This window comes from Melospiza melodia, unplaced genomic scaffold (assembly GCF_035770615.1).
Source record: "Melospiza melodia melodia isolate bMelMel2 unplaced genomic scaffold, bMelMel2.pri scaffold_151, whole genome shotgun sequence".
Classification (NCBI taxonomy): domain Eukaryota; kingdom Metazoa; phylum Chordata; class Aves; order Passeriformes; family Passerellidae; genus Melospiza; species Melospiza melodia.
Genome location: NW_026948514.1, coordinates 272,180 through 291,750, shown reverse-complemented (window position 1 = coordinate 291,750; position 19,571 = coordinate 272,180). Strand labels below are relative to the sequence as shown.

Genomic DNA, 19,571 nt, shown 5'->3' with positions numbered 1-19,571 from the left:
TCCACGAAATCCCTGAAAATTCCCAAAAAATTCCTCTAAAATCCCTAAAAATTCCCCCCAATTTCCCCCCCCTTTCCTCCCTGATGACGTCACAGGCACGTCGATGACGTCACCGCGTGGGAATTTCTGGAAAATTCTTTATTTGGCCCCAAATCTCGGCGTGGAGGGAGGGGAAAGGGGGGGGAGAGACCCCTCCCCCAAAATTTTAATGGATGAAAAATAACAAAATTTAAGGCACTAAAAAAGCCCCAAAATGAGCCCAAAAAATGAACGGAATTTGGGGAAAATTCTGGAATTTTTGGGAAAATTCCAGAATTTCTGGAATTTGGGGTAAATTTTGGGGGTCCCGGTCACACCACGAGGCTCTCGCGGCTCAGGGCGTCGTTCTGGGGGTGAGATGTGCAAGAATTAACATAAATTAACATAAATTAACAAAGAATATCCTCATTAACCCAGAATTACCACAAAATACCCCAAAATCTCCCAAATTTATCTCAAAACAGCCCAAAATTATCAAAAATTAACCCAAATTGCCCCAAATAAACCCAAATCTCTCTCCCAAAATACCCAAAATTAACCTGAAATATCCTAAATTATAATAAATTATCACAAAATAGCCGAAATTAACCCCAAAAATCTCAAGTTAACCCCAAATCCTCCCTCAAAATTCTCAAAAATTCCACACAGGTCGCCCCCAAAATTCTCTCAATTTTCCCAAAATCTCTCCCCAAAATCCCACCCAGGACCCCCCAGATCTCCCCCAAAAATCCTAAATCCCCCCCAAAACCCCCAAAATTCCCTAATTTTCCACCAAATCCTCCCCAAAAATCCCAGCTAGGACCCCCAAATTCCCCAAAATCCCACCATGAACCCCCCAAATTTCCCAAATCCCCCCAAATTCCTTGAAATCTCCCCAAACCCCACCCAAGACCCCCCAAATTTTCCCCAAACTCCCCCTAATCTCCCCCAAAATCCCCCCCAGGACCCCCCAAATTTCCCCAAAATCCCCCCAAAATTCCCCAAAATCCCACCCAGGACCCCCCAAATTTCCCCAAATCCCCCCAAAATTCCCCAAAATCCCACCCAGGACCCCCCAAATTTCCCCAAATCCCCCCAAAATTCCCCAAAATCCCACCCAGGACCCCCCAAATTTCCCCAAATCCCCCCAAAATTCCCAAAAATCCCCCCCAGGACCCCCCAAATTTCCCCCCAAATCCTCCCCCGGACCCCCCACGTTTCCCCAAATTTCCCCCATTTGAGCCCCTCCCCCAACCTTGCGCAGCCTCCGGGGGGGTCCCGGGGGGTTCCGGGGGGGTGGGGGAGGGGTCAGGGACCCCCCCCGGGGGCCGCCCCTCCCCCCCCCGGGGCCCCTCCCCCAAAATCTCGGCCGAGCGCGAGCGGGGGGGGGGGAGGGGCCCAGGGGGGCTCGTGCAGGGAGGTGACGTCACTGAGGGCGGGGCCTGAAGGGGAAAAAGGGGGAGGGGTCAGGGTGGGGGAGGGGCCAGGCCGACCCCACCCCCCAAAAAAAAAACCCCTCAAGTCAGGAGCCCCAAAATGCCCCCAAAATTCCCTCCCAGGACCCCCCCAGAATGATCCCAGGATGACCCAAAATTCCTCAAATCCCCCCAAAATTTCCCCCCAAGACTCCCAAAAATCCCCCCAAAAATCCCCAAAATCCTTCCAAAAAATCTCCTCAAAGTCCCCCCAACTTTCCCAAAATCCCCTCAAATCCTCCCCGGATCCTCCCCACAATCCCCCCAAAAATCCTCCCAAAAATCCCCAAAATCCCCCCAAAATTCCTCGAATTCCCAAAATCCCCCCAAAACCCCCCAAAATCCCCCAAAATTCCCTCAATATCTCCCCAGGACCCCCCAAAATCCCCCCAAAATTCCTCAAATTCCCAAAGTCCCCCCAAAACCCCCCCAAATTATCCCAAAATCCCCCCAAAACCCCCAAAATCTCCCCAAAAATCCCCCCCAGGACCCCCAAAAATCCCCCCAAAAAATCCCCCAAATGAACCCAGGACCCCCCAAAATCCCCCCAAAATCCCCCCAAAAATCCCCCCAGGACCCCCCCCAAATCCCCTCCCCCCTCACCTGGGGGCCGCTCCCCGGCCCCGCCCCCTCCCCAGGTGTGCAGCAGCTGCTCCTCCAGGTAACGCAGGGCCAGGGGCGGGGGCAGCGACGGGGCTGGGGGAGAGCAGAGAGAAACCAGTACAGACCAGTATAAACCAGTACGGACCAGTACGGACCAGTGAGAAACCAGTACGGACCAGTACGGACCAGTATGGACCAGTATGGACCAGTACGGACCAGTATGGACCAGTACAAACCAGTTTAAACCAGTATGGACCAGTATAAACCAGTACGGACCAGTAAAAACCAGTACAAACCAGTATAAACCAGTAAAAGCCAGTATGGACTGGTATGGACCGGTATAAACCGGTATGGACCAGTACAAACCAGTATAAACCAGTATGGACCAGTATAGACCAGTATAAACCAGTACAGACCAGTATAAACCAGTACAGACCAGTATGGACCGGTATAAACCAGTATAAACCAGTACGGATCGGTATGGACCAGTATAAACCAATAGAAACTAATAAAAATCAATAAAAACAAATAAAAATCAATAAAAACCAGTACAAACCAGTACGAACCAGTACAACCCAGTACAACCCAGCCCAAGCCAGTGCCCGCCCCCATGACTGACAGCTGTCAATCACCCGTCTCACCTGGGCTGTCGCTGTCCCTCAGCAGCGGCACCTGGGAGCTCTGGGAGCTGCCTGCGGTGGGGGAGGGGCCGGGTCAGCTCACCCGGGGTCACCCGAGGTCACCGGGGTCACCTGAGGTCACCGGGGTCACCCGGGGTCACCCGGCCCCTCCCCCACTCACCGAGGAGCTGCAGGGGCAGCGCTGGGGGGGGGGAGGGGCCGAAGGCTCCGCCCGACGTCGCCGCTTTGCCGGCCAGGTAAACTGGGGGGGGAGGGGAACGGGTGAGGGGGGGGCACGCACAGGTGTGCCCAGGTGTGCCCAGGTGTGTGCCCAGGTGTGCCCAGGTGTGTGCCCAGGTGTGTGCCCAGGTGTGTGCCCAGGTGTGTGCCCAGGTGTGCCCAGGTGTGTGCCCAGGACCCGCCCAGGTACCCCTCAGGTGTGCCCAGGTGTGTGCCCAGGTGTGTGCCCAGGTGTGCCCAGGTCCCGCCCAGATGTGCCCAGGTGTGTGCCCAGGTGTGCCCAGGTGTGTGCCCAGGACCCGCCCAGGTACCCCTTAGGTGTGCCCAGGTGTGCCCAACCCACTCCCAGGTGTGCCCAGGTGTGTGCCCAGGTGTGTCCAACCCACTCCCAGGTGTGCCCAGGTGTGCCCAGAACCCACCCAGGTGTGCCTGGGTGTGCCCAGGCGTGCCCAGGTACCCCTCAGATGTGTGCCCAGGTGTGTCTAGAACCCACCTGGGCATGCCCAGAACCCGCCCAGGTGTGCCCAGGTGTGCCCAGGTGTGTGCCCAGCCCACTCCCAGGTATGCCCTGGTGTGCCCAGAACCCACCCAGGTGTGCCCAGGTGACCCCAAACCCCCCAAAAATCCCCATTTTTCACCCAAATTTCACCCTGGTTTTTTCCATGTATCCCCTCCCAGGTGCGCCCAGGTGCCCCCACCTGTGCCCAGGTGTATTTTGGGTGCCCCCAGGTGTGCCCAAATTCCCAATTTCCCCTCCGAAACCCCCAAATTTCCATCGATTTTCCCCCAGTTTTCTCCGTTTTTTCCCCATTTTCTCCCCCCAGGTGTGCCCAGGTGCCCCCAGGTGTGCCCAGGTGTGCCCAGGTGTGCCCGCCCGGGTGACTCACGCGCCTCGGGGCAGCAGCAGGTGCGCGGGCAGCAGGGGCAGCGCAGGTAACAGCAGCAGGTGTGGGGGCAGCACTGGCACCAGCACAGCCCCGCCCCCAGCGCCACCAGCCCCGCCCCCAGCGCCACCAGCACCACGAACAGCCAGTCTGCAACCGGGAAATTTGCATACATTAGCATACATTTGCATAAGTCGCCACAGATCGCTATTAAAACGACATAAATTTATCCCAAAGTTGTCCCAAAATGTCCCAAATTTATCCCAAAGTTATCCCAGCCCCGCCCCCAGCACCACAAACAGCCAGTCTGGAATGGGATATCAGCGTACATTAGCATAAATTAGCATACGTTAGCATAAATTAGCGTCGGCCATCCTGGAATGTTCCAAAATGCCCCAAATTTATCCCAAAAATCCCCAAATTTATCCCACAGTTATCCCAGCCCTGCCCTGAGCACCACAAACAGCCAGTCAGCAACGGGACATTTGCATACATTAGCATAAATTAGCATAAATGGTCGTTAGTCGTTATAAAACGTCGTAAATTTATCCCAAAGTTGTCCCAAAATGTCCCAAATTTATCCCAAAGTTGTCCCAGCCCCGCCCCCAGCACCACAAACAGCCAGTCTGTGAAGGGTTAAAATGTCAGCATTTAGCATAAATTAGCATAAATTAGCATAAAGTTATTCCCCAAAATTACCCCTAAAATATCCCAAAATATCCCCAAAAAATAATCCCAAATTTCTCCCAAAGATATCCCAAAAGTGTCCCCAAAAACATCCCAAATTCATCCCGAAAATGCCTGAAATCGTCCCCAAATTACCCCAAATTCATCCCGAAAATTTAATCCCAAATTTACCCCAAACTTATCCTGAAATTATCCCCAAAATTATCCCCAAAATTATCCCAAATTCCCCCCAAAATTTACCCCAAACTTATCCTGAAATTATCCCCAAAATTATCCCAAATTCCCCCAAAATTCACCCCAAAATATCCCAAACTTACCCCAAACCCACCTGGAACAGCCCCAAATTGCCCAAAACGGGCCCCAGGTGTGCCCAGGTGTGCCCAGGTGTGCCCAGGTGTGCCAGCTGTGCCCAGGTGTGTTCCTACCCCTCTCGGGTGTGCCCAGCTGTGCCCAAATTCCCAATTTCCCTTCCAAAAACCCCAAATTTCCACCCATTTTCTCCCAATTTTCACCATTTTCACCTCCCCAGGTGTGCCCCAGGTATGCCCCAGGTGTGCCCAGGTGCCCCCAGGTGTGCCCAGGTGTTTTTGGGTGCCCCCAGGTGTGCCCAGGTGTACTTTCAGTGCCCCCAGGTGTGCCCAGGTGTGTTATGGGTGCCCCAGGTGTGTTATGGGTGCCCCAGGTATGACCAGGTGTGCCCAGGTGCCCCCAGGTGTGCCCCAAGTGTGTTTTCGTTGCCCCCAGGTGTGCCCAGGTGTGGTTTTGGGTGCCCCCAGGTGTATCCCAGGTGTGCCCAGGTGTATCTCAGGTGCCCCCAGGTGCGCCCAGGTGTGCCCAGGTGTATCTCAGGTGTGCCCAGGTGTATCCCAGGTGTGCCCAGGTGTATCTCAGGTGCCCCCAGGTGTGCCCAGGTGTGCCCAGGTGTATCTCAGGTGTGCCCAGGTGTGCCCAGGTGCGCCCAGGTGTATCCCAGGTGTGCCCGTACCTGGCAGGGTCCCCTCGGGCAGCAGCCGGGAGCCCTCGGGAAGAGACCCTGGGGGGACATGGGGGGAGGGGCCCAGTGCAAACCAGTACAAACCAGTACAAACCAGTGACCCCCAGTGACCCCCAGTGACCCCCAGTGACCCCCAAACCAGTACAAACCAGTACAAACCAGTGACCCCAAACCCCCCTTTAACCCCTTCCCAGTCCCTCCCAGTACAAACCAGTAACCCCAAACGCCATCCCAGTACAATCCAGTATATCCCAGTCCCCTCCCAGTTTGTCCCAGTCCCTCCCAGTCTGTCCCAGTATATCCCAGTCTCACCCAGCACCATCCCAGTCCCTCCCAGTTTGATCCCAGTATATTCCAGGCCATTCCCAGTATATCCCAGTATATCCCAGTATAAACCAGTCCATTCCCAGTCCATCCCAGTCCCTCCCAGTCCACTCCCAGTATATCCCAGTATAACCCAGTCCACTCCCAGTATATCCCAGCATATCGCAGTCCCTCCCAGTTCGATCCCAGTATATTCCAGTCCATTCCCAGTATATCTCAGTATAACCCAGTATAACCCGGTCCATCCCAGTCCCTCCCAGTATACCCCAGTCCCTCCCAGTCCATCCCAGTCCATTCCCAGTATAACCCAGTCCATCCCAGTCCCTCCCAGTTTGATCCCAGTTTGATCCCAGTCCCTCCCAGTCCCTCCCAGTCCATTCCCAGTATAACCCAGTCCCTCCCAGTCCCTCCCAGTCTCACCCAGCACCATCCCAGTCCCTCCCAGTCCCTCCCAGTCCCTCCCAGTTTGTCCCAGTCCGTCCCAGTTTGGTCCCAGTCTCACCCAGCACCACCAGCTCGGCCACGGCCTCGTTGTTGCCCTGCAGGTCGCTGGTCGAGGTCACCGTGCACAGGTACAGCCCGCTGTCCCCCCACGCCGCGGGACCGAGACTGAGCTCTGCGGCTGGGAGACATGACAGGTGTGCCCAGGTGTGCCCAGGTGTGCCCAGGTGTGTGCCCAGGTGTGTGCCCAGGTGTGTGCCCAGGTGTGTGCCCAGGTCACCGTGCACAGGTACAGCCCGCTGTCCCCCCACGCCGCCGGGCCCAGGCTCAGCTCTGCACCTGCACAGGTGAGATACAGGTGTGTGCCCAGGTGTGTGCCCAGGTGTGCCCAGGTGTGTGCCCAGGTGTGTGCCCAGGTCACTGTGCACAGGTACAGCCCGCTGTCCCCCCAGGCTGCGGGACCGAGACTGAGCTCTGCACCTGCACAGGTGAGATACAGGTGTGTGCCCAGGTGTGCCCAGGTGTGTGCCCAGGTGTGTGCCCAGGTCACCGTGCACAGGTACAGCCCGCTGTCCCCCCACGCCGCTGGGCCCAGACTGAGCTCTGCAGCTGTGAGAACAGGTGTGTGCCCAGGTGTGCAAAGGTGTGTTATAGCTGCCCCCAGGTGTGCCCAGGTCACCGTGCACAGGTACAGCCCGCTGTCCCCCCAGGCAGCCGGGCCCAGGCTCAGCTCTGCGGCTGTGAGACGGAACAGGTGTGCCCAGGTGTGCCCAGGTGTGCCCAGGTGTGCCCAGGTGTACCCAGGTGTGCCCAGGTGTATCTCAGGCATACCCAGGTGTGCCCAGGTGTGCCCAAATTCCCAATTTTCCTTCCAAAACCCCCAAATTTTCACCAATTTTCACCAAATTTTCACCGTTTCTCCCCATTTTCTCCCCCCCAGGTGCCCCCAGGTGTGCCCAGGTGTGCCCAGGTGCGCGCTCACCTCCGCGGATGGTGACGGCCCTGCCCAGGTAGAAGTCTCCCAGGGTCACCTGCTCGCCCTGCTTGGTGGCCACGATGCGCACGGTGCGGGCGGAGTCGGGACACGCCCCCGCGGCCTCGCCAGGTGAGTCCCCCCAGGCGCTGCCGGGCGCGGCCCCCGCCCAGGTGTCCGGGCAGAAGGATTTGTACTTCCAGGTGACGATGGGGGCGGGGCCGCCAGGTGAGCTCACCTGGAAGTGGCAGCGCAGCAGGACGGGCTGGAAGAGCAGGGCCACGGTGCGGGGCTCAGGTACGGACACCTGCAGGGAGCGCACCTGCGCCGACACACCTGGGCAGGTGAGAGAGAGAAAGGGACAGTCAGGGTCACCTGGGACAGGTGGGACAGGTGGGACAGGTGGGACAGGTGGGACAGGTGGGACAGGTCAGGGCCACGGTGCGGGGCTCAGGTACGGACACCTGCAGGGAGCGCACCTGGGCCGACACACCTGGGACAGGTGAGAGAGAGAAAGGGACAGTCAGGGTCACCTGGGACAGGTGGGACAGGTGGGACAGGGGAGACACAGGTGGGACAGGTGGGACAGGTCAGGGCCACGGTGCGGGGCTCAGGTACGGACACCTGCAGGGAGCGCACCTGGGCCGACACACCTGGGCAGGTGAGAGAGAGAGAAAGGGACAGTCAGGGTCACCTGGAACAGGTGGGACAGGTGGGACAGGTCAGGGACACCTGGGACAGGTGAGACACAGGTGGGACAGGTGGGACAGGTGGGACAGGTGGGACAGGTGAGACACAGGTGGGACAGGTGAGACAGGTGGGACAGGTGGGACAGGGCAGTGACACCGTGCAGGGCTCAGGTACGGACACCTGCAGGGAGCGCACCTGGGCCGACACACCTGGGCAGGTGAGAGAGAGAGAAAGGGACAGTCAGGGTCACCTGGGACAGGTGGGACAGGTGGGACACAGGTGGGACAGGTGGGACAGGTGACACAGGTGGGACAGGTCAGTGACACCTGGGACAGGTGAGACACAGGTGGGACAGGTGACACAGGTGGGACAGGTCAGTGACACCTGGGACAGGTGAGACACAGGTGGGACAGGTGACACAGGTGGGACAGGTCAGTGACACCTGGGACAGGTGAGACACAGGTGGGACAGGTGGGACAGGTGGGACAGGGCAGTGACACCGTGCGGGGCTCAGGTACGGACACCTGCAGGGAGCGCACCTGGGCCGACACACCTGGGCAGAGAAATCAGTGTCACCTGGTGTCACCTGTGCAGGTGAGACAGGGCAGTGACACCTGGGACAGGTGGGACAGGTCAGTGACACAGGTGGGACAGGTGGGACAGGTGGGACAGGTGAGACACAGGTGGGACAGGTGGGACAGGTGGGATAGGTCAGTGACACCTGGGACAGGTGTGACAGGTGTGACACACATACAGGTGAGACAGGTGGGACAGGTGTGACAGGTGTGACAGGTGACACAGGTGGAACAGGGGTCAGGGACACCTGGGACAGGTGAGAGAAGGGACAGAGTCCCTCAGTGTAACCTGTGCAGGTGGGACAGGAGAGACAGGTGTGACACCGGGGACAGGTGAGAGGAATCAGTGACACCTGGACAGGTGAGAGAAGGGACAGGGACACCTGCAGGGACACCTGGGACAGGACACTGACACCTGGGACAGGTGAGAACAGACAGTGACACCTGCAGGGACACCTGGGACAGGTGAGAGGAGTCAGTGACACCTGCAGGGCGCACACCTGGAGCAGGGGCACACCTGGAGCAGGGCACACCTGGGACAGGTGAGAACAGACAGTGACACCTGCAGGGACACCTGGGACAGGTGAGAGAAGAGACAGGGACACCTGCAGGGCGCACACCTGGAGCAGGGGCACACCTGGAGCAGGGCACACCTGGGCAGGTGGGACAGGAGACACAAGGTCACCTGCAGGGACACCTGGGCAGGTGAGAGGAGGGACAGGGACAGACAGACAGACAGAGACACCCGGACAGGAACACCTGGACAGGTGAGGGGAGAGACAGAGACAGACACGGACACCTGGGGACAGGGGCGGCACCCCAGCCTCACCTGTGCCCACCTGTGCTCACCTGTGCCCACCTGTGCCCTCACCTGTGCCCACCTGTGCCCACCTGTGCCCTCACCTGTGCCCACCTGTGCCCTCACCTGTGCCCACCTGTGCCCCCACCTGTGCCCACCTGTGCTCACCTGTGCCCTCACCTGTGCCCACCTGTGCCCTCACCTGTGCCCTCACCTGTGCCCTCACCTGTGCCTCACCTGTGCCCACCTGTGCCCACCTGTGCCCTCACCTGTGCCCACCTGTGCCCTCACCTGTGCCCACCTGTGCCCACCTGTGCCCTCACCTGTGCCCACCTGTGCCCACCTGTGCTCTCACCTGTGCCTCACCTGTGCCCACCTGGGCCCTCACCTGTGCCCACCTGTGCCCTCACCTGTGCTCACCTGTGCCCACCTGTGCCCACCTGTGCCCACCTGTGCCCTCACCTGTGCCCACCTGTGCCCTCACCTGTGCCCACCTGTGCCCTCACCTGTGCCCTCACCTGTGCCCACCTGTGCCCACCTGTGCCCACCTGTGCCTCACCTGTGCCCACCTGTGCCCTCACCTGTGCCCTCACCTGTGCTCACCTGTGCCCTCACCTGTGCCCACCTGTGCCCACCTGTGCCCTCCTGTGCCCACCTGTGCCCACCTGTGCCCACCTGTGCCTCACCTGTGCCCTCACCTGTGCCCACCTGTGCCCTCACCTGTGCCCACCTGTGCCCCCACCTGTGCTCACCTGTGCCCTCACCTGTGCTCACCTGTGCCTCACCTGTGCCCTCACCTGTGCCCACCTGTGCCCTCACCTGTGCCCTCACCTGTGCCCACCTGTGCCCACCTGTGCCCACCTGTGCCCTCACCTGTGCCCACCTGTGCCCCCACCTGTGCCCTCACCTGTGCCCTCACCTGTGCCCACCTGTGCCCACCTGTGCCCTCACCTGTGCCCTCACCTGTGCCCACCTGTGCCCTCACCTGTGCCCACCTGTGCCCACCTGTGCCCACCTGTGCCCACCTGTGCCCCCACCTGTGCCCTCACCTGTGCCCTCACCTGTGCCCTCACCTGTGCCCTCACCTGTGCCCACCTGTGCCCTCACCTGTGCCCTCACCTGTGCCCACCTGTGCTCACCTGTGCCCACCTGTGCCCTCACCTGTGCCCTCACCTGTGCCCACCTGTGCCCCCACCTGTGCCCTCACCTGTGCCCACCTGTGCCCTCACCTGTGCCCTCACCTGTGCCCACCCCCAATGGCCCCAAGATGCTCCCCCCACCCCTTAATTACCCCTAATTAACGTCTAATTACCCCCCTGCCCCTTAATTACACCCCACGCCCCCTTAATTACCCCCCACCCCCCCCCTTAATTACCCCTCTAATTAACCCCACCCCCCCCTTAATTACCCCCTTAATTACCCTCCCCAATCAACCCTCCACCCCTTAATTACCCCGGACCCCCTTAATTGCCCCAGAGCCCCTCAATCACCACGTTCTAATTAACCCCCAGCCCATTAATTACCCCGGACCCCCTTTAATTACCCCGGACCCCCTTTAATTACCCTGGACCCCCTTTAATTACCCCGGACCCCCTTAATTACCCCCCCCAATTAACCCCCAGCCCCTTAATCAGACCCCAGCTCGCTAATTGCCGTTAATTAGCGCGTTAATTACCCCAGAACCCCCTTAATTGCCCCGTTAATTACCCCAGCCCCCCTTAATTATTCTGTTCATTACCCCAGACCCCGTTAATTACCCCGGAACCCTCTTAATTACCCCGGACCCCCTTAATTACCGCGTTAATTACCCCGGCCCCCGTTAATTACCCCCCTAATTATGCCCTAGCCCCTCAATGAGCCCCCGTCCGGCTAATTGGGGTTCATTAATTAGCGCGTAATTGCCCCGGACCCCCTTTAATTACCCCGGAACTCCCCTTAATTACCCCCCCTAATTAACCCCCAGCCCCTTAATTACCCCGGCCGCCGCTAATTACCCCCCTAATTAGCCCCCAGCCCCCTCAATGAGCCCCGTCCCGCTAATTGGGGTTCGTTAATTAGCCATTAATGAATTAATCGCCCTCGCCCACCGAGCAGCGCCAGCAGCGCCCTCAGCGCCGCCGCCATCTTGGATCGGCCAGGTGTGGGCGGGGCCGGCGCACCTGGACACGCCCACTTCCGGCTCGGGCCACGCCCACCGCCAAATATGGAGGTGGGGGGAAAATGACGGAAAATGGGGGAAAATGGGAAAAAATGGGGGGAGAAATTGGGGAAAAATTGGGGGGAAAAAGGGAAAAATTGGGGGAAAATGGGGAGAAAAGTGGGGGGGAAAATTGGGGAAAATGGAGGAAAAAATTGGGGAAAATTGGGAAAAAATTGGGGGGAAAATGGAGAAAATGGGGGGAAAATTGGGGGAAAGAATGGGGGGGAAAATTTGGGGGAAAATGAAAAAAAAATGTGGGGGGAAATTGGGGAAAAATGGGAAAATTTGGGGGAAAATTAGGGGAAAAATGAGGGGGAAAATGAGGGAGAAAATTGGGGAAAATGGGAAAAATTGGGGGGGGAAATTCTGGGGAAAATGGGGGGAAATTGGGGAAAATTGGGAAAAACTGGGGGAAAATGGGGAAAAATTGGGGGAAAATGGGGAGGGGGTTTGGGGAAAATGGGGGAAAACTGGGAGAAAATTGGGGGAAAATTGGGAAAAACTGGGGGAAAATGGACAAAAAATTGGGGGGGAAATGGGAAAAAATTGGGAAAATTAGGAAAGAAGGGGGAAATGGAAAAAAAACAAACAGGAAAAAAACAGGAAAAAAAAAAAACAGGAAAAAAGGAGGGGAAAATTTGATGTCACGGGGGGGGGTTGGGCGGGTCCGGCCCCTCCCCCCCCCCCCCCCCATTTATTGGCGGTCCCTCCGCCCCTCCCCCACTCTCGGCCCCGAGTTTGGGACCCCCTCGGAGCTTCGGGACCCCCCCGGGATTTTGGGAGGTGAGCGGGGACCCCAAAAAATTCCGGGTTTTTCCCCCAAAAAATTCCGGATTTTCACCCAAAAATTCCGCATTTCCCCCCCCAAAAAAAATTCCTTAAAAACCCCCAAAAATTCCGGATTTTCACCCCAAAAAATTCCTTAAAACCCCCCAAAATTCCGGATTTTCCCCCAAAAAATTCCTTAATAAACCCCAAAAATTCCGGATTTTTCCCCCAAAAAATTCGGGATTTTCCCCAAAAAAATTCCGATTTCCCCCCCAAAAATTCTGGATTTTTCCCCCAAAAATATTCCCTAAAAACCCCCCCAAAAAATCCGGATTTTCCCCCTAAAAAATCCGAATTTTCTCCCCAGGAAATTCCGGATTTTTCCCCCCAAAATTCCGGATTTTCTCCCCAAAAAAATCCCTTAAAAACCCCCCAAAAAATTCTTTAAAATTCCTTCCAATGCCCCAAAATTCGGGGATTTCCCCCCAAAACCCCCTCGGGACCCCCTCAGAATTCCGGGGACTCCCCCAAAATTTCCGGAACCCCCAAAAATTCCTGAATTTTCCCCCAAAAAATTTCCTTTAAAAACCAAAAAAATCTCCTTAAAAACCCCCAAAAATCTCAAAAAAAAAACTTCTTAAAATTTCATTCCAGAATTCGGGATTTCCCCCCAAAACCCCCTCGGGACCCCCCCAGAATTCCGGGGACTCCCCCAAAATTTCCGGAACCCCCCAAAAACTCATGAATTTCCTCCAAAAAAAATCCTTTAAAACTTCAAAAAACTCGTTTAAAAATTCCTTTAAAAACCCCCAAAAAATCCTTTAAAATTCCTTCCAATGCCCCAAAATTCGGGGATTTCCCCCAAAACCCCCTCGGGACCCCCCAGGACCGCGGGGGTCCCCCCGGGGGTGTCACACTGGCTCCCTTTGTCCCTTTTTTTCTCCCTTTTTTTCTCACTTTTTTTCTCCTTTTTTTCTCCCTTTTTTCTCCCTTTTTTTTCTCCCTTTTTTTCTCCCTTTTTTTTCCTCCCTTTTTTCTCCCTTTTTTTGTCCTTTTTTTTGTCCCTTTTTTTCTCCCTTTTTTTCTCCCTTTTTTTTCCTCCTTTTTTTCTCACTTTTTTTCTCACTTTTTCTCACTTTTTCTCACTTTTTTCTCCCTTTTTCTGTCCCTTTTTTTCTCCCCTTTTTTGTCCCTTTTTTTTGTCCCTCTTTTTTTTCTCCTTTTTTTCTCACTTTTTTTCTCACTTTTTTTCTCACTTTTTTTTCTCCATTTTTTTCTCCCTTTTTTTCTCCCTTTTTTCTCTCTTTTTTTCTCCTTTTTTTTTTTCTCCCTTTTTTTCTCCCTTTTTTCTCCCTTTTTTCTCCCTTTTTTTTTTCTCCCTTTTTTCTCCCTTTTATTGGTCCCTTTTTTTTTCTCCCTTTTTTTTCTCCATTTTTTTTCTCCCTTTTTCTGTCCCTTTTTTTTTCTCCCTTTTTTTTCTCCATTTTTTTTGTCCCTTTTCTGTCCCTTTTTTTTTCTCCCTTTTTTTTCTCCATTTTTTGTCCCTTTTTCTGTCCCTTTTTTTTTTCTCCCTTTTTTTTCTCCATTTTTTTGTCCCTTTTTCTGTCCCTTTTTTTTTCTCCCTTTTTTTTTCTCCATTTTTTTGTCCTTTTTCTGTCCCTTTTTTTTCTCTCCCTCTTTTTCTCCCCTTTTTTTCTCCATTTTTTCGTCCCTTTTTTCGTCGTTTTTTGCCATTTTTCGCCCTTTTTTTCTTTTTTCCGCCGTTTTTTTTCCGCCGCTTTTCGGCTCGCGCGGAATTCGGGCGTGGGGGGCGGGGGAGGGGCTGGCACTGGGTTGTACTGGTTTGTACTGGGATGGAGGGGGGGGGGAGGGGCCGGTGCTGTCACCACCCCGCCCCCGGCACGGCCTGGGGACCGGCGGGACAATGGGGACAATGACGGGACAACAACGGCGACAGTGACAGCGACACCGGGGGGGACTGGGGGGACTGGGAGCACTGGGAGGGACTGGGAGGGACTGGGAGGGACTGGGGACACTGGGACAGCACTGGGGACACTGGGACAGGGACACCGAGAGGCACTGGGGAGCACTGGGAGCACTGGAAGGTACTGGGGGACACTGGGACAATGACGGGGACAACAACGGCGACAGTGACAGCGACACCGGGGGGGGACTGGGGGGACTGGGAGCACTGGGAGGGACTGGGAGGGACTGGGGACACTGGGACAGCACTGGGGACACTGGGGACAGGGGACACCGAGAGGCACTGGGAGCACTGGGAGCACTGGAAGGTAAAGGGGGACAATGGGGACAATGACGGGGACAACAACGGCGACAGTGACAGCGACACCGGGGGGGAACTGGGGGGACTGGGAGGACTGGGAGCACTGGGGACACTGGGACAGGGACATCGAGAGGCACTGGGAGCACTGGGAGCACTGGAAGGTACTGGGGGACAATGGGGACAATGACGGGACAACAACGGCGACAGCGACAGCGACACGGGGGGACTGGGAGCACTGGGAGCACTGGAGGGACTGGGGACACTGGGGACACTGGGGACAGTTGGGGACACTGGGACAGGGACACCGAGAGGCACTGGGAGCACTGGGAGAGACTGGGAAGGTAAAGGGGGACACTGGGGACAATGACGGGGACAACAACGGCGACAGTGACAGCGACACCGGGGGGGACTGGGGGGACTGGGAGCACTGGAGGGACTGGGGACAGCACTGGGGACAGTTGGGGGACACTGGGACAGGGACATCGAGAGGCACTGGGAGCACTGGGAGCACTGGGAAGGTACTGGGGGACACTGGGGACAATGACGGGACAACAACGGCGACAGTGACCAGCGACACCGGGGGGGACTGGGGGGACTGGGAGGGACTGGGAGCACTGGGAGGGACTGGGAGGGACTGGGGACACTGGGGACACTGGGGACAGGGACATCGAGAGGCACTGGGAGCACTGGGAGCACTGGGAAGGTAAAGGGGGACAATGGGGACAATGACGGGACAACAACGGCGACAGTGACAGCGACACCGGGGGGGACTGGGGGGACTGGGAGCACTGGGAGGGACTGGGAGGGACCTGGGGACAGCACTGGGGACAGTTGGGGACACTGGGACTGGGACATCGAGAGGTACTGGGAGCACTGGGAGCACTGGAAGGTAAAGGGGGACACTGGGGACAATGACGGGACAACAACGGCGACAGTGACAGCGACACCGGGGGGGACTGGGGGGGACTGGGAGCACTGGGAGGGACTGGGAGCACTGGGACAGCACTGGGGACACTGGGGACACTGGGACAGGGACATCGAGAGGTACTGGGAGCACTGGAGCACTGGGAAGGTAAAGGGGGACAATGGGGACAATGACGGGGACAACAACGGCGACAGTGACAGCGACACCGGGGGGACTGGGAGGGACTGGGAGGGACTGGGACACTGGGGACACTGGGACAGCACTGGGGACACTGGGACTGGGGACACCGAGAGGCACTGGGAGCACTGGGAAGGTAAAGGGGGACAATGGGGACACTGGGACAGTTGGGGACACTGGGACAGGGACATCGAGAGGCACTGGGAGCACTGGGAGCACTGGGAAGGTACTGGGGGACACTGGGGACAGTGACGGGGACAACAACGGCGACAGTGACAGCGACACCGGGGGGGACTGGGGGGACTGGGAGGGACTGGAGCACTGGAGCGGAACACTGGGACAGCACTGGGGACACTGGGACAGGGACATCGAGAGGCACTGGGAGCACTGGGAGGGACTGGGAAGGTACTGGGGGACACTGGGGACAATTGGGGACAATTGGGGACAGTGACACCATGGGGGGGGGACACTGGGAGGGCACTGGTTTGTACTGGTTTATACTGGTTGATAGCGGTCCGTACCGGTTTATACTGGTCCATACTGATTCATATTGGTTTGTGCTGGTTTTGGACTGGTTTGTACTGGTTTATGCTCGTCTGTACTGGTTTATACCGGTCCATACTGGTTTACACTGGTTATACTGCTTTGTATTGGTTTACACTGGTCTATACTGGTCCATACTGGTTTATACTGCTTTGTATTGGTTTACACTGGTCCAACACTGCTCCATACTGGTCCACACTGGTCCATACTGGTTTATACTGGTTTATATTCATTTATACTGGGCCCATACTGGGCCATACTGGTCTATACTGATTTCTGCTGGTTTATATTGGTCCATACTGGTTTTATACTGGTTTATACTGGTTTATACTGGGCTGACCCCGCTGTCCCCTCTGTCCCCAGCGCCGCCATGAGCCGCCCCCCCCCTACTGCTGCTGCTGCTGCTGCTGCCGCCAGTACTGGTTTGTACTGGTTTGTACTGGTTTGGGCTTTCCTTACTGGTTTTATACCGGTTTTATACCAGTTTATCCTGATTTATACTGGTTTGTACTGGTTTGGGCTTTCCTTACTGCTTTATACTGGTCTGTACCGGTTTATACTGGTTTATCCTGGTTTATACGGTTTATCCTGGTTTGCACTGGTTTATACTGGTTTGGGCTTTCCTTACTGGTTTATACCGGTTTATCCTGGTTTATCCTGGTTTATACTGGTTTATCCTGGTTTATACTGGTTTGTACTGGTTTGGGCTTCCTTACTGGCTTATACTGGTCTGTACTGGTTTATACCGGTTTCTCCTGGTTTGTACTGGTTTATCCTGTGGTTTATACCAGTTTATCCTGGTTTTATCCGGATTTATACTGGTTTATACTGGTTTGTACCGGTTTATACTGGTTTTCCCCACAATCCCAGCAATCTGAGGACCATCCCGAGCCTCTCAGGGCCCCTAAACCCCCCAAAACTCCCCTTTTTCACCACGTACCGCCCCCAAACCCCCCTCATTCCACCCCAAACCCCCAATATTTCAATTTTTCCCCGTTTTTCCTATTTTTTTCCCATTTCCCCCCTTTTTTCCCTTTTTTTTTCCCCAAACATCCAGGATTTTCACCACCTCATGGCCTACTCCGGGTCTCCTAAACCCCCCATAAATCCCCCTAAATTCCCCCCCAAAACTCCGTTTATCGCCACACGCCGCCCCCCAAACCGCCATCATTTCACCCCAAATATTTTTTTATTAATTTTTTTTCCCATTTTTTTTTCCATTTTTCCCCCAGGAATGCTGCGGCCTCGTGGGCCGCGTGGATGCCGCTTTTGCACCCCTAAACCCCTCAAAACCCCCCCAAATCTCCATTTTTTTCACCACAACGCCGCCCCCCAAACCCCCACCACTTCACCCCAAATATTTTTTTATTAATTTTTTTCCCGTTTTTTCCCGTTTTTTTCCCCCAGGAACGCTGGCGGCCTCGTGGGCCGCGTGGATACCGCTTTTGCACCCCTAAACCCCCCCAAAAGTCCATTTTTCGCCACATACCCGCCCCCATACCGCCCCCAAACCCCCCTCCTTCCACCCCAAACCCCCAATATTTCAATTTTTTTCCCGTTTTTTCCCGTTTTTCCCCCCAGGAACGCTGGCGGCCCTCGTGGGCCGCGTGGATGCTGCTTTTGCACCCCTAAACCCCTCAAAACACCCCCAAATCTCCATTTTTTTCACCACAACGCCGCCCCCAAACCCCCCTCATTCCACCCCAAATATTTTTTATTAATTTTTTCCCGTTTTTTCCCGTTTCTCCCCCAGGAACGCTGGCGGCCTCGTGGGCCGCGTGGATGCCGCTTTTGCACCCCTAAAATCCCCCAAAACTCCCGTTTTTCACCACACACCGCCCCCAAACCCCCCTCCTTCCACCCCAAACCCCCATATTTCAATTTTTTCCCCGTTTTTTCCCGTTTTTCCCGTTTTTCTCCCAGGAACGCTGGCGGCCTCTGTGGGCCGCGTGGATGCGCTTTTGCACCCCTAAACCCCTCAAAACCCCCCCAAATCTCCATTTTTTTCACCACCATTACCGCCGCCCCCAAACCCCCACCACTTCACCCCAAATATTTTTTAATTAATTTTTTTCCCGTTTTTTCCCATTTTTCCCCCCAGGAACGCTGGCCGCCTCGTGGGCCGCGTGGATGCCGCTTTTGCACCCCTAAATCCCCCCAAAACTCCCGTTTTTCGCCACATACCGCCCCCATACCGCCCCCAAACCGCCATCATTCCACCCCAAACCCAATATTTCAATTTTTTCCCGTTTTTTCCCGTTTCTCCCCCCAGGAACGCTGGCGGCCTCGTGGCCGCGTGGATGCCACTTTTGCACCCCTAAACCCCCCCAAAAGTCCCATTTTTCGCCACATACCCGCCCCCATACCGCCCCGAAACCCACCTCCCTTCCACCCCAAACCCCCAATATTTCAATTTTTTCCCGTTTTTTCCCGTTTCTCCCCCCAGGAACGCTGGCGGCCTTCGTGGGCCGCTGTGGATGCCGCTTCTGAACCCCTAAACCCCCCCAAAACTCCCGTTTTTTCGCCACATACCCGCCCCCAAAACCCCCATCATTCCACCCCAAACCCCAATATTTCAATTTTTCCCGTTTTTTTTCCCGTTTTTTTCCTCCCCAGGAACGCTGGCGGCCTCGTGGGCCGCGTGGATGCCACTTCTGAACCCCTAAACCCCTCAAAAAGCCCCCAAAACTCCCCTTTTTTCATCCATACAGCCCCCAATACAGCTCCCATACCGCCCCCAAATCGCCATCATTTCGCTCCCAAATATTTTTTTATTAATTTTTTTTCCCGTTTTTTCCCGTTTTTCCCCCCAGGAACGCTGGGCCGCCTCGTGGGCCGCGTGGATGCCACTTCTGAACCCCTAAACCCCTCAAAAAGCCCCCAAAACTCCCCTTTTTCATCCCATACAGCCCCCATACAGCTCCCATACCGCCCCCAAATCGCCATCATTTCACCCAAATATTTTTTTAATTAATTTTTTTCCCGTTTTTTCCCGTTTTTCCCCCCCAGGAACGCTGGCCGCCTCGTGGGCCGTGTGGATGCCGCTTCTGAACCCCTAAACCCCTCAAAAAGCCCCCAAAAGTCCCTTTTTCATCCCATACAGCCCCCATACAGCTCCCATACCGCCCCCAAATCGCCATCATTTCGCCCCAAATATTTTTTTATAATTTTTTTTCCCGTTTTTTCCCGTTTTTTTCCCCCCCAGGAACGCTGGCGGCCTCGTGGGCCGCGTGGATGCCGCTTCTGAACCCCTAAATCCCCCCAAAACTCCCGTTTTTCGCCACATACCGCCCCCATACCGCCCCCAAACCCCCATCATTCCACCCCAAACCCCCAATATTTCAATTTTTC

General features: G+C 55.9%; 1 protein-coding gene across 1 annotated transcript; it reads right to left on the bottom strand.

The window, feature by feature from the left end:
- Positions 1-1,326: 1,326 nt before the first annotated feature.
- LOC134433250 (lipolysis-stimulated lipoprotein receptor-like) lies at positions 1,327-11,447 on the bottom strand. Its single transcript, XM_063182124.1, has 11 exons — positions 11,411-11,447; positions 7,847-7,912; positions 7,687-7,752; positions 7,269-7,595; positions 6,348-6,467; positions 5,513-5,560; positions 3,844-3,990; positions 2,898-2,978; positions 2,738-2,788; positions 2,097-2,189; positions 1,327-1,460 (listed from the first exon to the last, which is right to left on the bottom strand). Exons 1-11 carry the CDS (start codon positions 11,445-11,447, stop codon positions 1,327-1,329), a joined length of 1,170 nt encoding a protein of 389 aa, XP_063038194.1.
- Between the last annotated feature and the right edge of the window lie 8,124 nt (positions 11,448-19,571).